Source organism: Notolepis coatsorum (assembly GCF_963971535.1).
Source record: "Notolepis coatsorum genome assembly, chromosome: 6".
NCBI classification, from domain to species: domain Eukaryota; kingdom Metazoa; phylum Chordata; class Actinopteri; order Aulopiformes; family Paralepididae; genus Notolepis; species Notolepis coatsorum.
In genome coordinates this window covers 47,654,829-47,672,997 of record NC_140170.1, presented here as the reverse complement: position 1 = coordinate 47,672,997, position 18,169 = coordinate 47,654,829, and the positions used below count along the sequence as shown (strand labels likewise).

Sequence of the window (18,169 nt, the reverse complement as noted above, 5' to 3'; positions counted from 1 at the left end):
TCGGTTGTGTGATAGTAAAAGGCTAACCTTCTGTATTGTCGTCACAGTGAAAGGGTTAACCGGCTGTCGTGTGGCAGTGAAATGGTTATTAACAGCACGTGCGACTGTGTACTGTTTCAAAATTTTTTTTTTAGACGGACGGGCTGCTACGCCGTGTTGTGTACCGTTTCCTGAGTATTTCAGTTGTTGTATAACTCTATATCTCTCTCTTCCCCCCTCTTTTTCTCTCTAGACCGGGACCCACATCGCTGCGCCATCAAAAAATAATCCACTGACTTAAAAAAAAATACAGAAAAAATTACAGAAATGGAGACGATAGAGGATGTTTTTGATGACACTTATAGGGAAAAGGAGGGTCCCAAGCCGCCCCGGTTGCTGGTGTGGAGGAACATCGTGCTGATGATGTTATTGCACACCGGAGCGCTATATGGACTCTCGCTCGTCCCTTCCGCGTCGCCGTTAACCCTCGTGTGGAGTAAGTATTCAACTGTTAACTATTCGCCGGTTACCGTGATAGTAAAGGGTTAACCGCTCTGTAGTGTGTGGCAGTGAAAGGGTTAACCTGCAGTTGTTGTGTGGCAGTGAAAGGGTTAACCGTCTGTAGTGTGGCAGTGAAAGGGCTAACAGTCTGTAGTGTGGCAGTGAAAGGGCTAACCTGCTGTTGTGTGGCAGTGAAAGGGCTAACCTGCTGTAGTGTGGCAGTGAAAGGGTTAAACCCTCGTGTAGGTAATCACCATTAACCCACCGTGTAGTAGGTATTCACCGGCAGCGACACCACACAGGCGTTTCAGGGGGACTTTCCTCTTTCGCCGTTCCCCTGCAAATCCATGCATCCAGCTAGCTCAGAAATGTGCTGATCTTGTGTGATGATTGCAAAGCAGGCGCACCCTGGCGTTAGGCCGACGAACGGTGTCTATAGTGGGCAAGACTATTATATATTCTGGGTACCCCTACCCCCCCCCCCCCCCCATTAGGACCTACACACAGTTATGCCTATATGTTACCTCCATGATTATTATTATTTTTTAAAGCCAGAGTATGTTGCCTCGAAGATCAGGGAGATCTGAAGGCCAAATACCATACAAGTGGTTTTCAGAATGTGTAGCCCAGGGCAACTGGTCCCTCTTGACACAGACACACCAGAATCTAATAGCCAAACTGTGAGATCCACAGCCTTGGTTGGCGCGTGCATGCGCTTTTCCGTAAGAAAACAGCTGAGATGAATTGTTTGGTTTATAGAAAAGAGTATTTATTGTCATTTACTTGAAGCTTTGTTTAGCGTGAATGGGTTCCTACCGGATGAGGTGGAGGTGTGCTGGCTTATCCCCGTTGCATGGTGTCCTGTTTCCAATTTCTAAAGTTCCAAATCCATAGCGATTGCGACGGTCAAACACCGTCTGGGCTGCATGCCTTACAGTGTCATGTTTTTTACTAGCGCACCAGTCCATTGATAAAGTGAGTTCACACACTAGGGTGCTGTAATCACCGGTTCAAAATGGGCTGGACCAGACACGCCTCCACGTTGTTGAAGCAACACACATCCAAGTCATAACAAATAAAAGATGTTATCAATCAAGTTCATTTCAAATCGTTTTCCAAACAATATTGCTTCATATTTTTAACTAAATAAATAAATAAATATTAAGGACTGAATCTGGCTCCAACAAACCGGCCCCTAATTGTTCTGTAAGAGAACGGTACAATTACCAACAAAATCAGGAGGAGCCAGCCAAAACGAAACAGATTTCATATTCTAAATTACATTCGTTTTTCTTTTTTTTTTTTTTTTAACAGCCATGTCCCCCGACGAGGGATTCAAAAGTTCTGCTTTCAAAAAACGCAAAAACTCACGGTCCATAAGGTCCCCCCAACGAGGGATTCAAAAGTTCAGCTTTCAAAAACGCAAAAACTCACGGTCCATAAGGTCCCCCCAACGAGGGATTCAAAAGTTCAGCTTTCAAAAACGCAAAAGAAGCGCCTCACAGTCCACGAAGTGTGTAATGTGTGCGATGTCCGTGTGAGAGAGGGGGGGGCCGGGAGAAAGAAAAAGAAGGGGATATGGTGGGGGGGGGGGGGGGTGGGGGAGAGAGATATGGGGGGGGGTCTTCTTATGTTTTTGCCTCAAGGAGTAAGACAAGCTTCGTGATGGGCCTGATCAAGGTGTTGGTCTTGGTTTGCACCTCGACTTGTCTCACAAAACCCTTTTTGTCTGGCCGGGTTTGTGTGATTCGTCCCAATTGTGTGATTCGTTTCCAAAATCCTCTGGCATGAAGCATCTCTTAACTTTGAAGTTTTCCAGCTGGGACAGGTTGGCTAGCCAGGTCAACCATCTTCTTTGCAGGTGTTGAGGTATGTGATCATCCCATGCTAGCTTTAATCCGCACAGCTTTTGCAGTATCTGCTTTGCGGAGAGGACAACGGGTGCCAACATACCCAAAGGATCATAGATAGAGCTCACCATAGACAAGATCCCTCGTCTGGTAAGCGGCATGTCTTGAAGCTGTATTTTGAAGGCAAATTAATCCGACTGGGTACACCATTGTACCCCAAGGGCTCTTTCGATGGGCAGTGCATCCTGATCCAGATCTAGATCTTTCACCCCTTGCGCTCGGATCTGTTCTGGGATGGAGCGAAGCAACAACCTGCTGTTGCTGATCCACTTGTTTAGCTTAAACCCACCCATGGCACACAGACTGATGAGGTCTTTGGCGAGTTGTATGGCCTCTTGCTCAGACTTTACTGACTTTAGACAATCATCCACGTAAAAGTTTCTGAGCACAGTCTGTATGACCCCTGGGTCAAAGTTGCCAATGTTGTCTCTTGCACACTGCTGTAAAGCGAAAGTTGCACAGCTTGGAGATGATGTGGCTCCAAAAATTTGTACAACCATCTTATACTCCTCGAGGTCTGTGTCCAGCTTTCCATCGGGCCACCACAAGAATCTTAAAAGTTCTGAGTCTTCATCCGGTACTCTCACTTGATGGAACATGGCCTCCACATCTGTAATGAAGGCAACGGCCCTTTGCCGAAACCTTGTGAGGACACCAGTGAGGTTGCTGGTGAGGTCTGGGCCTTGTAGAAGCTGAGAGTTTAGTGACACACCTTGGTAGGTAGCTCCACAGTCGAACACCACTCGTAGCCTGTGCTTTCTAGCGTGGTAAACCCCATGGTGGGGAATATACCACGTCTTTCCAACCTTGGCTTCCTTTTGCTTGTTGTCGGATGTTGTTTGGATAGCAAAACCTCTCTTCAGATTGTCAGCCATAAGTGTTCTATATTCCTCATGAAATTGTGGGTTCTTTAACAGCTTTCATTTCAAGCTCATGACCCTTTGCTCAGCGAGACAGCGGTTGTTTGGGAACTCAGCTTTGTTAGTCCGTAAAGGCAATCCGATATTGTAATGCCCGTCTTGCAGCTTTACTGAGTTTGAGACCTTTCCCATGAATATATGGTCTTCTTGAGACATCTCTAGGCGCTCTTCATGCTGGCGCTCTGGGAAATAATATTTCATCTGCTGTTGCAGCAATTCCTCAATCCTTACCAGAGAGATCCTGTTTGTGGTAACGACATTCCTAGTGCCCTGTGTGAGTGGCCCATTGACTGTCCATCCGAGAGTGGTTTTAACAGCAAAAGGTCCTTTACCTTGGCTGTTAATTATCATCCATGGCTCCAAAGCCTTTGGAACGTTGTTGCCGATCAGCAGTCCGATTTCTGCTTTTATTCTAGGAAGTTTCACTTGGTGTAGATATGGCCATTGCTTTATATCCTCCTGGTCTGGGATATTTTCAGCTTTCACAGGGATCGCAGAGTGTGAGTAAACCTCTGGGAGTTCCAAATACTCATTGCTGTCAAGAGCACTGATTTCCATGCTGTTTACCATGGATGTCTTTATGACCTGTTCCTCGTTCATAGTTCTTAACAAAATGGTAGTTCTGCTTCCTGTGGCCTGCAGCTGTCTGAGCAAGGACTCTATGCAGAATGTTGCAGAACTTCCTGGATCCATAAAGGCGTATGTGAGAATCACCTTATCACTTTTCTTCATTTTGATTTTTACAGGAACTATGGCAAGTTTGCATTCTGATTTACCGGCCCCAGTGTCACTCCACACCTCAGCTTGATTTGTGTATACTGTCACGGCTGTATCATTAGAGTTTTCATCCTTCTCTATATTAGGATATTTTCTGTTGATGTGCAGGATTGTGGGATGTTTGAGAGAACACACTTGACAGGTAAGTCTCTTTTGGCAACCTTTGCTCATGTGACCCACTTCAAAACATCCAAAACACACTCCTTTTTTCTTCAAGAATTCCAGTTTTTCTTCATGCGTTTTCTTTTTCAGTTGTGAACATGAACTGAGCTCATGGTTTCCCTTGCAATGTAAACATTCATTGGTTGTTTTTCTTGGTGCTTTATCCACACATTCGGTTACAGCCTGCTTGTAGAAGCTGCCTGTCACCTTTGCCACATTGGTAGCTGTATGCACTCTTAGGCCTTCTGTCTTTAGAGAGGAAGGGCTTACCTGGTGGTGGTATGACGGGCCTTCTTGTCTGTGTGGGATTTAAGCTTCCAAACAACAGATGTGATAGGATTCTGGATTGATAGTTTATAAATTCCACCAGCTCTGGAAATGTTGGCCTTGTTCCATAACGATCCTGTAATTCACAAGCTCTGAATCTCCATCTTTCTTGCGTCTTGTAGGCTAATTTACTGAGAATGGCTCTCATGTTAGTTGGATGGTTCAATTCCTCCAAGTACTCAACAGAGCTCATGGCATTGAGACAACCATTGAAAAACACAGCATAAGCCTGCAAGGCCTCTGCATCTTCAGCTTTGATTATTGGCCAGCTGATCACTTTGTCCAAGTATGAAGTGGCAATCTTGTGTTCGTTACCGAAATGCTTCTTTAAAAGCTCCTTTGCTGTAGTGTAACCTGTGTCTGGAAGCATGTATTGGGAACTGCGCACCAGTTCCCTTGGCTGACCTGATGTGAATTGCTCCAGAAAATACAGCATATCCTGGCGGTTCTCAGTTTTCCTCTCAATGCCATGTTCAAAGGCTCTTATAAATAATTGGTATTCCAGAGGGTCTCCTTTAAAGACAGGGATAGTGATTGATGGCAAAGTGAATTGTCCTTGTTGCTTAATCAGAGTTTCTGTTATCCTGTTTTGACCTTCCATTAGGTTCACCAGACTGTAAAATTCATGCTTTTTACTTGTGTCCTGGGTATTTGTTGTAGGTCCTTTACTGTGTGGTTGTGTTGATGGTCCTACATGTCCTTGTGCATCTGTACCGTGTGGCATGAAGTGGCATGCACCTGTAAAAGCAGGGAGGTCATACGGTCTGAAAGATGAAGTATTTTCATATGACATAGCTTGTACTTTGGTGCCACCTAGAGGAGGATTAATTGTATGCGTGGCATAGACTGAGGTCAAAGGGTCGTATTCTTGATGCCTTTGATATGTTAGTTGTGATGGTATTTTTTTACGCACAGATTCATATTCTGTCATAGTTCCATGTGTTGCTCTTTCCACTGGTTCCTTGTGAGTGGGCCTTGATCTGGTTGGAACATCATCCATGTTGGTGCTGTCCAAACCAGCTGTCCATGACAGCTTTTCTGGTTGTTGTTCCGTTTCCTCTTGAATGTATTCTTCCAGGTATTCATTCATTCCATCCGATTGTTGCATTTCTTTAGGTACAGTTTGTGTTAATTCATGTGATAATTCATATCCTTTGATAATGCTTAACTTTGCTTTGTTAGCAGCCATCTGAGTTTCCATCTCAAGCTTTTCTTTCTCGGCTTGGAGCTCTGCTTCTTTTATCTCAAGCTGTTGCTTCCTTTTAAGCCCTTCAGCCTTGACTGCTAGTTCAGCTTGTTCACTTTCCAATTGCATTTTAAGAGATGCTATGGATGATCTTGAGGATTTTGATGAGCGTCTTGGTCGCACATTGGAAACGCTGTCCTTTGGAGCAATATCATCCACTGTAATTGCAATATTCCTTGTAGCATCGTCATCAGTCACCTTTTTATTTTGATCAATCCATTGTAATACACAGTCTTTGAATTCATCCACTGGTATTATTTTAAGGATGTACCACTCACTTTGATCAAGTTTAACATCATCCTCTGACATTACTGACAATAAAGTTTTGACACAATCATTTACATCATTCAGTTCTTGATATGCTTTGTTGAACTCGTTTTCCACTTTTGATTTAACGATTTCCACCTGGCATGTATGCTTCATTAAATCAAAGATTTCATTTTTCCTTCTGGTTAAAACACCCAATTTGGCGCTTCTAGATGCTTTCAATTCTTGTAATCTATTGGAATGTACAGCGTCAATTTCTTCCACCAAACGTTCCATTTTCCTTTTAATGTTTGATTTGGTTCCAACAAATAACTGAAATGGTGCATTTATTGCACATGCTTTTCAATTTAATTCAAACATCGTCGTCGACTGATACTTCGACTTGATTAGTTTCTTGATTATTATCTGACGACAGATAACACTATGAAATGACGTCAGTGCTTCACAGACGCGCATCCAATGAGTGGCGCGTATCCATTCATTGAACTCCGTCCATAGTTAACCTCGTTCCCAGTAGTAACGTGGAATGTTCGATACACAATCTTCAAAGCAAACAAACGTAACGTTATTTCCAGCAATCAATTCCAGTGATGTTCCTTAAACAAAGGCGAAAGTATTGCATGCCTGGTTTTTGACAATGTGAGATCCACAGCCTTGGTTGACGCGCGCATGCGCTTTTCCGTAAGAAAACAGCTGAGATGAATTGTTTGGTTTATAGAAAAGAGTATTTATTGTCATTTACTTGAAGCTTTGTTTAGCGTGAATGGGTTCCTACCGGATGACGTGGAGGTGTGCTGGCTTATTCCCGTTGCATGGTGTCCTGTTTCCAATTTCTAAAGTTCCAAATCCATAGCGCTTGCGACGGTCAAAAACCGTCTGGGCTGCATGCCTTACATTCCAGTGTCATGTTTTTTTACTAGCGCACCAGTCCATTGATAAAGTGAGTTCACACACTAGGGTGCTGTAATCACCGGTTCAAAATGGGCTGGACCAGACACGCCTCCATGTTGTTGAAGCAACACACATCCAAGTCATAACAAATAAAAGATGTTATCAATCAAGTTCATTTCAAATCGTTTTCCAAACAATATTGCTTCATATTTTTAACTAAATAAATATTAAGGACTGAATCTGGCTCCAACACAAACTATTCAGAGAATATAGAGTTCGTGCCCAAAAGGTACGACTGTTGGTACGAGCGTGACTTGTTTTACCGAACAACCGCGAACTTTCCCCCTTCTCTTCGCAATGCCGAGCTGCATATTATTTCACTTGGGAGCGGGACAAAGGACAATCGCAATTCCAATAGGCATTCCATTGTGAGCTACATGGCACCACAACAGAATGGCCTTATTTGCTGATTCAGGCTCCTGGTTCCCACATCCTTAGCAGCCTTGTCTGGCCCGCACATAGAAACACATTCAGCCGGGTTTGGAACAACAAGTCGGAGAGAGGGAGACCGAGAGCAGACACTCGTACTCCCACACTGTCAGAGAGAGAGAGAGAGAGAGAGAGAGAGAGAGAGAGAGAGAGAGAGAGAGAGAGAGAGAGAGAGCCCATCGCAACATAAATAACCCATGACAGAAGGGCTCTGGGGGGGGGGGGGGTAAATAGACAGAACATGTTGTCCCTTCGTCCCACTGGATGTTTTTGTGTGCATGTCAGACGTGTCTCCGTGTGGTAGTAACGGTTGTCTCTCACTTTCCTCCTCTCTCTCTCTCTCTCAGCGCTCGCATGCTTTGTCATCAGTGCGCTGGGTATAACGGCCGGGGCCCACCGGCTGTGGAGCCACCGGTCCTACAAGGCGTCCACTCCCCTGAGGGTCTTCCTGGCGCTCGCCAACTCCATGGCCTTCCAGGTAAAGGGGAGGAGTTTCTCTTGGTTTCAGAGGGAAGGGGGGAAAGCATTTAGGGACACACCGAGGGAAGGGGGAAGGCATTTAGGGACACACCGAGGGAAGGGGGGAAGGCATTTAGGGACACACCGAGGGAAGGGGGGAAGGCATTTAGGGACACACCGAGGGAAGGGGGAAGGCATTTAGGGACACACCGAGGGAAGGTGGAAGGCATTTAGGGACACACCGAGGGAAGGGGGGGGAAGCATTTAGAGACACACCGAGGGAAGGGGGAAAGCATTTAGGGACACACAGAGGGAAGGGGGGGGAAGCATTTAGGGACACACCGAGGGAAGGGGGGGGAAGCATTTAGGGACACACCGAGGGAAGGGGGAAGCATTTAGGGACACACCGAGGGAAGAGGGGAAGGCATTTAGGGACACAACGAGGGAAGGGGGGAAGCATTTAGGGACACACCGAGGGAAGGGGGGAAGCATTTAGGGACACACCGAGGGAAGGGGGAAGGCATTTAGGGACACACCGAGGGAAGGGGGAAGGCATTTAGGGACACACCGAGGGAAGGGGGAAGGCATTTAGGGACACACCGAGGGAAGGGGGAAGGCATTTAGGGACATACCGAGGGAAGGGGGAAGGCATTTAGGGACACACCGAGGGAAGTGGGGAAGCATTTAGGGACACACCGAGGGAAGGGGGAAAGCATTTAGGGACACACCGAGGGAAGGGGGAAGGCATTTAGGGACATACCGAGGGAAGGTGGAAGGCATTTAGGGACACACCGAGGGAAGGGGGGGGAAGCATTTAGGGACACACCGAGGGAAGGGGGAAAGCATTTAGGGACACACAGAGGGAAGGGGGGGGAAGCATTTAGGGACACACTGAGGGAAGGGGGGGGAAGCATTTAGGGACACACCGAGGGAAGGGGGAAGCATTTAGGGACACACCGAGGGAAGGGGGAAGGCATTTAGGGACACACCGAGGGAAGGGGGGAAGCATTTAGGGACACACCGAGGGAAGGGGGGAAGCATTTAGGGACACACCTAGGGAAGGGGGAAGGCATTTAGGGACACAGAGGGAAGGGGGAAGGCATTTAGGGACACACCGAGGGAAGGGGGAAGGCATTTAGGGACACACCGAGGGAAGGGGGAAGGCATTTAGGGACACACCGAGGGAAGGGGGAAGCATTTAGGGACACACCGAGGGAGGGGGGGGGGGCATTTAGGGACACACCGAGGGAAGGGGGGAAGGCATTTAGGGACACCGAGGGAAGGGGGAAGGCATTTAGGGACACACCGAGGGAAGGGGGAAGGCATTTAGGGACACACCGAGGGAAGGGGGAAGGCATTTAGGGACACACCGAGGGAAGGGGGAAGCATTTAGGGACACACCGAGGGAGGGGGGGGGGGGGGGGGCATTTTGGGACACACCGAGGGAAGGGGGGGAAGCATTTAGGGACACACCGAGGGAAGGGGGGAAGCATTTAGGGACACACCGAGGGAAGGGGGGGGAAGCATTTAGGGACACACCGAGGGAAGGGGGAAGGCATTTAGGGACACACCGAGGGAAGGGGGGGGAAGCATTTAGGGACACACCGAGGGAACGGGGGGAAAGCATTTAGGGACACACCGAGGGAAGGGGGAAGCATTTAGGGACACATCGAGGGAAGGAGGGAAGCATTTAGGGACACACCGAGGGAAGGGGGAAGGCATTTAGGGACACACCGAGGGAAGAGGGGGGAAGCATTTAGGGACACACCGAGGGAAGGGGGGAAAGCATTTAGGGACACACCGAGGGAAGGGGGAAGGCATTTAGGGACACACCGAGGGAAGGGGGGGGAAGCATTTAGGACACACCGAGGGAAGGGGGAAGGCATTTAGGGACACACAGAGGGAAGGGGGGGGAAGCATTTAGGACACACCGAGGGAAGGGGGAAGGCATTTAGGGACACACAGAGGGAAGGGGGGGGAAGCATTTAGGGACACACCGAGGGAAGGGGGGGAAAGCATTTAGGGACACACCGAGGGAAGGGAGAAGACATTTAGGGACACACCGAGGGAAGGGGGGAAAGCATTTAGGGACACACCGAGGGAAGGGGGGAAAGCATTTAGGGACACACCGAGGGAAGGGAGAAGACATTTAGGGACACACCGAGGGAAGGGGCAAAGCATTTAGGGACACACTGAGGGAAGGGGGGAAGGCATTTAGGGACACACCGAGGGAAGGGGGGAAAGCATTTAGGGACACACCGAGGGAAGGGGGAAGGCATTTAGGGACACACCGAGGGAAGGGGGGAAAGCATTTAGGGACACACAGAGGGAAGGGAGAAGACATTTAGGGACACACCGAGGGAAGGGGGAAGGCATTTAGGGACACACTGAGGGAAGGGGCAAAGCATTTAGGGACACACCGAGGGAAGGGGGGAAAGCATTTAGGGACACACCGAGGGAAGGGGGAAGGCATTTAGGGACACACCGAGGGAAGGGGGGAAAGCATTTAGGGACACACAGAGGGAAGGGGGAAGGCATTTAGGGACACACTGAGGGAAGGGGCAAAGCATTTAGGGACACACCGAGGGAAGGGGGGGAAAGCATTTAGGGACACACCAAGGGAAGGGGGGAAGCATTTAGGGACACACCGAGGGAAGGGGGGGGAAGCATTTAAGGACACACCGAGGGAAGGGGGAAGGCATTTAGGGACACACCGAGGGAAGGGGGGAAAGCATTTAGGGACACACCGAGGGAAGGCGGGGGGGAAGCATTTAGGGACACACTGAGGGAAGGGGGGGGGAAGGCATTTAGGGACACACCGAGGGAAGGGGGGGGAAGGCATTTAGGGACACACCGAGGGAAGGGGGGGAAGGCATTTAGGGACACACCGAGGGAAGGGGGGGAAGCATTTAGGGAAGGGGGGGAAGGGGGGAAGTATCTATCAACGAGGGAAGGGGGGGGAAGTATCTAGGGACACACCGGGGGAAGGGGGGAAGGCATTTAGGGACACACCAAGGGAAGGGGGGGAAAGCATTTAGGGACACACCGAGGGAAGGGGGGGGAAGCATTTAGGGACACACCGAGGGAAGGGGGGGAAAACATTTAGGGACACACCGGGGGAAGGGGGAAGCATTTAGGGACACACCGAGGGAAGGGGGGGAAGCATTTAGGGACACACCGAGGGAAGGGGGGGGGAAGCATTTAGGGACACACCGGAAGGCATTTAGGGACACACCGAGGGAAGGGGGGGAAGCATTTAGGGAAGGGGGGGAAGGGGGGAAGTATCTATCAACGAGGGAAGGGGGGGAAGTATCTAGGGACACACCGGGGGAAGGGGGGAAGGCATTTAGGGACACACCAAGGGAAGGGGGGGGAAAGCATTTAGGGACACACCGAGGGAAGGGGGGGAAGCATTTAGGGACACACCGAGGGAAGGGGGGAAGGCATTTAGGGACACACAGAGGGAAGGGGGAAAGTATTTAGGGACACACCGGGGGAAGGGGGAAGCATTTAGGGACACACCGAGGGAAGGGGGGGAAGCATTTAGGGACACACCGAGGGAAGGGGGGGAAAGCATTTAGGGACACACCGAGGGAACGGGGGGGAAGGCATTTAGGGACACACCGAGGGAAGGGGGGGGAAGGCATTTAGGGACACACCGAGGAAAGGGGGGGAAGGCATTTAGGGACACACCGAGGGAAGGGGGGGAAGCATTTAGGGACACACCGCGGGAAGGGGGGGGAAGCATTTAGGGACACACCGAGGGAAAGGGGGGGAAGCATTTAGGGACACACCGCGGGAAGGGGGGGGAAACATTTAGGGACACACCGAGGGAAGGGGGGGGGAAGCATTTAGGGACACACCGCGGGAAGGGGGGGGGGAAGCATTTAGGGACACCGAGGGAAGGGAGGGGAAGCATTTAGGGACACACCGGGGGAAGGGGGAAGCATTTAGGGACACACCGAGGGAAGGGGGGAAGCATTTAGGGACACACCGAGAGAAGGGGGGGGAGCATTTAGGGACACACCGAGGGAAGGGGGGGGGGGGAGCATTTAGGGACACACTGAGGGAAGGGGGGGAAGGCATTTAGGGACACACCGAGGGAAGGGGGGGGAAGGCATTTAGGGACACACCGAGGGAAGGGGGGGGAAGCATTTAGGGACACACCGAGGGAAGGGGGAAGGCATTTAGGGACACACCGAGGGAAGGGGGGGAAGCATTTAGGGACACACCGCGGGAAGGGGGGGGAAGCATTTAGGGACACACCGAGGGAAGAGGGGGAAGCATTTAGGGACACACCGCGGGAAGGGGGGGAAGCATTTAGGGACACACCGAGGGAAGGGGGGAAGGCATTTAGGGACACACCGAGGGAAGGGGGGGGAAGCATTTAGGGACACACCGAGGGAAGGCGGGGAAAGCATTTAGGGACACACCGAGGGAAGGGGGGGGAAGGCATTTAGGGACACACCGAGGGAAGGGGGGGGAAGGCATTTAGGGACACACCGAGGGAATGGGGGAAAAGCATTTAGGGACACCGAGGGAAGGAGGGAAAAGCATTTAGGGACACCGAGGGAAGGGGGAAGCATTTAGGGACACACCGAGGGAAGGGGGAAGCATTTAGGGACACACCGAGGGAAGGGGGGGAAGCATTTAGGGACACACCGCGGGAAGGGGGGGGAAGCATTTAGGGACACACCGAGGGAAAGGGGGGGAAGCATTTAGGGACACACCGCGGGAAGGGGGGGGAAACATTTAGGGACACACCGAGGGAAGGGGGGGGGAAGCATTTAGGGACACACCGCGGGAAGGGGGGGGGGAAGCATTTAGGGACACCGAGGGAAGGGAGGGGAAGCATTTAGGGACACACCGGGGGAAGGGGGAAGCATTTAGGGACACACCGAGGGAAGGGGGGAAGCATTTAGGGACACACCGAGAGAAGGGGGGGGGAGCATTTAGGGACACACCGAGGGAAGGGGGGGTGGGGAGCATTTAGGGACACACTGAGGGAAGGGGGGGAAGGCATTTAGGGACACACCGAGGGAAGGGGGGGGAAGGCATTTAGGGACACACCGAGGGAAGGGGGGGGAAGCATTTAGGGACACACCGAGGGAAGGGGGAAGGCATTTAGGGACACACCGAGGGAAGGGGGGGAAGCATTTAGGGACACACCGCGGGAAGGGGGGGGAAGCATTTAGGGACACACCGAGGGAAGAGGGGGAAGCATTTAGGGACACACCGCGGGAAGGGGGAAGGCATTTAGGGACACACCGAGGGAAGGGGGAAGCATTTAGGGACACACCGAGGGAGGGGGGGGGGGGGGGCATTTTGGGACACACCGAGGGAAGGGGGGGGAAGCATTTAGGGACACACCGAGGGAAGGGGGGAAGCATTTAGGGACACACCGAGGGAAGGGGGGGAAGCATTTAGGGACACACCGAGGGAACGGGGGGAAAGCATTTAGGGACACACCGAGGGAAGGGGGGAAAGCATTTAGGGACACACCGAGGGAAGGGGGAAGGCATTTAGGGACACACCGAGGGAAGGGGGGAAAGCATTTAGGGACACACCGAGGGAAGGGAGAAGACATTTAGGGACACACCGAGGGAAGGGGGAAGGCATTTAGGGACACACTGAGGGAAGGGGCAAAGCATTTAGGGACACACCGAGGGAAGGGGGGGAAAGCATTTAGGGACACACCAAGGGAAGGGGGGAAGCATTTAGGGACACACCGAGGGAAGGGGGGGGAAGCATTTAGGGACACACCGAGGGAAGGGGGAAGGCATTTAGGGACACACCGAGGGAAGGGGGGAAAGCATTTAGGGACACACCGAGGGAAGGCGGGGGGGAAGCATTTAGGGACACACTGAGGGAAGGGGGGGGGAAGGCATTTAGGGACACACCGAGGGAAGGGGGGGGAAGGCATTTAGGGACACACCGAGGGAAGGGGGGGAAGGCATTTAGGGACACACCGAGGGAAGGGGGGGAAGCATTTAGGGAAGGGGGGGAAGGGGGGAAGTATCTATCAACGAGGGAAGGGGGGGAAGTATCTAGGGACACACCGGGGGAAGGGGGGAAGGCATTTAGGGACACACCAAGAGAAGGGGGGGAAAGCATTTAGGGACACACCGAGGGAAGGGGGGGGAAGCATTTAGGGACACACCGAGGGAAGGGGGGGAAAGCATTTAGGGACACACCGGGGGAAGGGGGAAGCATTTAGGGACACACCGAGGGAAGGGGGGGAAGCATTTAGGGACACACCGAGGGAAGGGGGGGGGGAAGCATTTAGGGACACACCGGAAGGCATTTAGGGACACACCGAGGGAAGGGGGGGAAGCATTTAGGGAAGGGGGGGAAGGGGGGAAGTATCTATCAACGAGGGAAGGGGGGGAAGTATCTAGGGACACACCGGGGGAAGGGGGGAAGGCATTTAGGGACACACCAAGGGAAGGGGGGGGAAAGCATTTAGGGACACACCGAGGGAAGGGGGGGGAAGCATTTAGGGACACACCGAGGGAAGGGGGGAAGGCATTTAGGGACACACAGAGGGAAGGGGGAAAGTATTTAGGGACACACCGGGGGAAGGGGGAAGCATTTAGGGACACACCGAGGGAAGGGGGGGAAGCATTTAGGGACACACCGAGGGAAGGGGGGGAAAGCATTTAGGGACACACCGAGGGAAGGGGGGGAAGGCATTTAGGGACACGCCGAGGGAAGGGGGGGGAAGGCATTTAGGGACACACCGAGGAAAGGGGGGGAAGGCATTTAGGGACACACCGAGGGAAGGGGGGGAAGCATTTAGGGACACACCGCGGGAAGGGGGGGGAAGCATTTAGGGACACACCGAGGGAAAGGGGGGGAAGCATTTAGGGACACACCGCGGGAAGGGGGGGGAAACATTTATGGACACACCGAGGGAAGGGGGGGGGAAGCATTTTGGGACACACCGCGGGAAGGGGGGGGGAAGCATTTAGGGACACCGAGGGAAGGGAGGGGAAGCATTTAGGGACACACCGGGGGAAGGGGGAAGCATTTAGGGACACACCGAGGGAAGGGGGGAAGCATTTAGGGACACACCGAGAGAAGGGGGGGGAGCATTTAGGGACACACCGAGGGAAGAGGGGGGGGAGCATTTAGGGACACACTGAGGGAAGGGGGGGAAGGCATTTAGGGACACACCGAGGGAAGGGGGGGGAAGGCATTTAGGGACACACCGAGGGAAGGGGGGGGAAGCATTTAGGGACACACCGAGGGAAGGGGGAAGGCATTTAGGGACACACCGAGGGAAGGGGGGGAAGCATTTAGGGACACACAGAGGGAAGAGGGGGAAGAATTTAGGGACACACCCCGGGAAGGGGGGGAAGCATTTAGGGACACACCGAGGGAAGGGGGGAAGGCATTTAGGGACACACCGAGGGAAGGGGGGGAAGCATTTAGGGACACACCGAGGGAAGGGGGGGAAAGCATTTAGGGACACACCGAGGGAAGGGGGGGGAAGGCATTTAGGGACACACCGAGGGAAGGGGGGGGGAAGGCATTTAGGGACACACCGAGGGAAGGGGGGAAAAGCATTTAGGGACACCGAGGGAAGGAGGGAAAAGCATTTAGGGACACCGAGGGAAGGGGGAAGCATTTAGGGATACACCGAGGGAAGGGGGAAGCATTTAGGGACACACCGAGGGAAGGGGGGGAAGCATTTAGGGACACACCGCGGGAAGGGGGGGGAAGCATTTAGGGACACACCGAGGGAAAGGGGGGGAAGCATTTAGGGACACACCGCAGGAAGGGGGGGGAAACATTTAGGGACACACCGAGGGAAGGGGGGGGGAAGCATTTAGGGACACCGCGGGAAGGGGGGGGGGAAGCATTTAGGGACACCGAGGGAAGGGAGGGGAAGCATTTAGGGACACACCGGGGGAAGGGGGAAGCATTTAGGGACACACCGAGGGAAGGGGGGAAGCATTTAGGGACACACTGAGAGAAGGGGGGGGAGCATTTAGGGACACACCGAGGGAAGGGGGGGGGGGAGCATTTAGGGACACACTGAGGGAAGGGGGGGAAGGCATTTAGGGACACACCGAGGGAAGGGGGGGGAAGGCATTTAGGGACACACCAAGGGAAGGGGGGGGAAGCATTTAGGGACACACCGAGGGAAGGGGGAAGGCATTTAGGGACACACCGAGGGAAGGGGGGGAAGCATTTAGGGACACACCGCGGGAAGGGGGGGGAAGCATTTAGGGACACACCGAGGGAAGAGGGGGAAGCATTTAGGGACACACCGCGGGAAGGGGGGGAAGTATCTAGGGACACACCGAGGGAATGGGGGGAAGCATTTAGGGACACACCGCGGGAAGGGGGGGGGGGAGCATTTAGGGACACACCGAGGGAAGGGGGGGGAAGGCATTTAGGGACACCGAGGGAAGGGAGGGGAAGCATTTAGGGACACAACGAGGGAAGGGGGGGGAAGGCATTTAGGGACACACCAAGGGAAGGGGGGGGAATGCATTTAGGGACACACCGAGGGAAGGGGGGGGAAGGCATTTAGGGACACACAGAGGGAAGGGGGGAAGGCATTTAGTGACACACAGAGGGAAGGGGGGAAAGCATTTAGGGACACACCGAGGGAAGGCGGGGGGGAAGCATTTAGGGACACACTGAGGGAAGGGGGGGGGAAGGCATTTAGGGACACACCGAGGGAAGGGGGGGGAAGGCATTTAGGGACACACCGAGGGAAGGGGGGGAAGGCATTTAGGGACACACCGAGGGAAGGGGGGGAAGCATTTAGGGAAGGGGGGGAAGGGGGGAAGTATCTATCAACGAGGGAAGGGGGGGAAGTATCTAGGGACACACCGGGGGAAGGGGGGAAGGCATTTAGGGACACACCAAGAGAAGGGGGGGAAAGCATTTAGGGACACACCGAGGGAAGGGGGGGGAAGCATTTAGGGACACACCGAGGGAAGGGGGGGAAAGCATTTAGGGACACACCGGGGGAAGGGGGAAGCATTTAGGGACACACCGAGGGAAGGGGGGGAAGCATTTAGGGACACACCGAGGGAAGGGGGGGGGGAAGCATTTAGGGACACACCGGAAGGCATTTAGGGACACACCGAGGGAAGGGGGGGAAGCATTTAGGGAAGGGGGGGAAGGGGGGAAGTATCTATCAACGAGGGAAGGGGGGGAAGTATCTAGGGACACACCGGGGGAAGGGGGGAAGGCATTTAGGGACACACCAAGGGAAGGGGGGGGAAAGCATTTAGGGACACACCGAGGGAAGGGGGGGGAAGCATTTAGGGACACACCGAGGGAAGGGGGGAAGGCATTTAGGGACACACAGAGGGAAGGGGGAAAGTATTTAGGGACACACCGGGGGAAGGGGGAAGCATTTAGGGACACACCGAGGGAAGGGGGGGAAGCATTTAGGGACACACCGAGGGAAGGGGGGGAAAGCATTTAGGGACACACCGAGGGAAGGGGGGGAAGGCATTTAGGGACACGCCGAGGGAAGGGGGGGGAAGGCATTTAGGGACACACCGAGGAAAGGGGGGGAAGGCATTTAGGGACACACCGAGGGAAGGGGGGGAAGCATTTAGGGACACACCGCGGGAAGGGGGGGGAAGCATTTAGGGACACACCGAGGGAAAGGGGGGGAAGCATTTAGGGACACACCGCGGGAAGGGGGGGGAAACATTTATGGACACACCGAGGGAAGGGGGGGGGAAGCATTTTGGGACACACCGCGGGAAGGGGGGGGGAAGCATTTAGGGACACCGAGGGAAGGGAGGGGAAGCATTTAGGGACACACCGAGGGAAGGGGGGAAGCATTTAGGGACACACCGAGAGAAGGGGGGGGAGCATTTAGGGACACACCGAGGGAAGAGGGGGGGGAGCATTTAGGGACACACTGAGGGAAGGGGGGGAAGGCATTTAGGGACACACCGAGGGAAGGGGGGGGAAGGCATTTAGGGACACACCGAGGGAAGGGGGGGGAAGCATTTAGGGACACACCGAGGGAAGGGGGAAGGCATTTAGGGACACACCGAGGGAAGGGGGGGAAGCATTTAGGGACACACAGAGGGAAGAGGGGGAAGAATTTAGGGACACACCCCGGGAAGGGGGGGAAGCATTTAGGGACACACCGAGGGAAGGGGGGAAGGCATTTAGGGACACACCGAGGGAAGGGGGGGGAAGCATTTAGGGACACACCGAGGGAAGGGGGGGAAAGCATTTAGGGACACACCGAGGGA

General features: G+C 53.2%; 1 protein-coding gene across 1 annotated transcript in view; it reads left to right on the top strand.

Moving 5' to 3' along the window:
* Positions 1 to 306: 306 nt before the first annotated feature.
* The window catches only part of LOC311229461 (acyl-CoA desaturase-like), a gene marked incomplete at both ends in the record, with an annotated part of 48,819 nt that continues 30,956 nt past the window's right edge, over positions 307 to 18,169 (top strand). Inside the window, 2 exons of the mRNA XM_084315542.1 lie at positions 307 to 475; positions 7,817 to 7,947. Coding sequence (XP_084171668.1) covers positions 307 to 475; positions 7,817 to 7,947 — 300 coding nt within the window. The remainder of the gene's footprint in view (positions 476 to 7,816; positions 7,948 to 18,169) is intronic.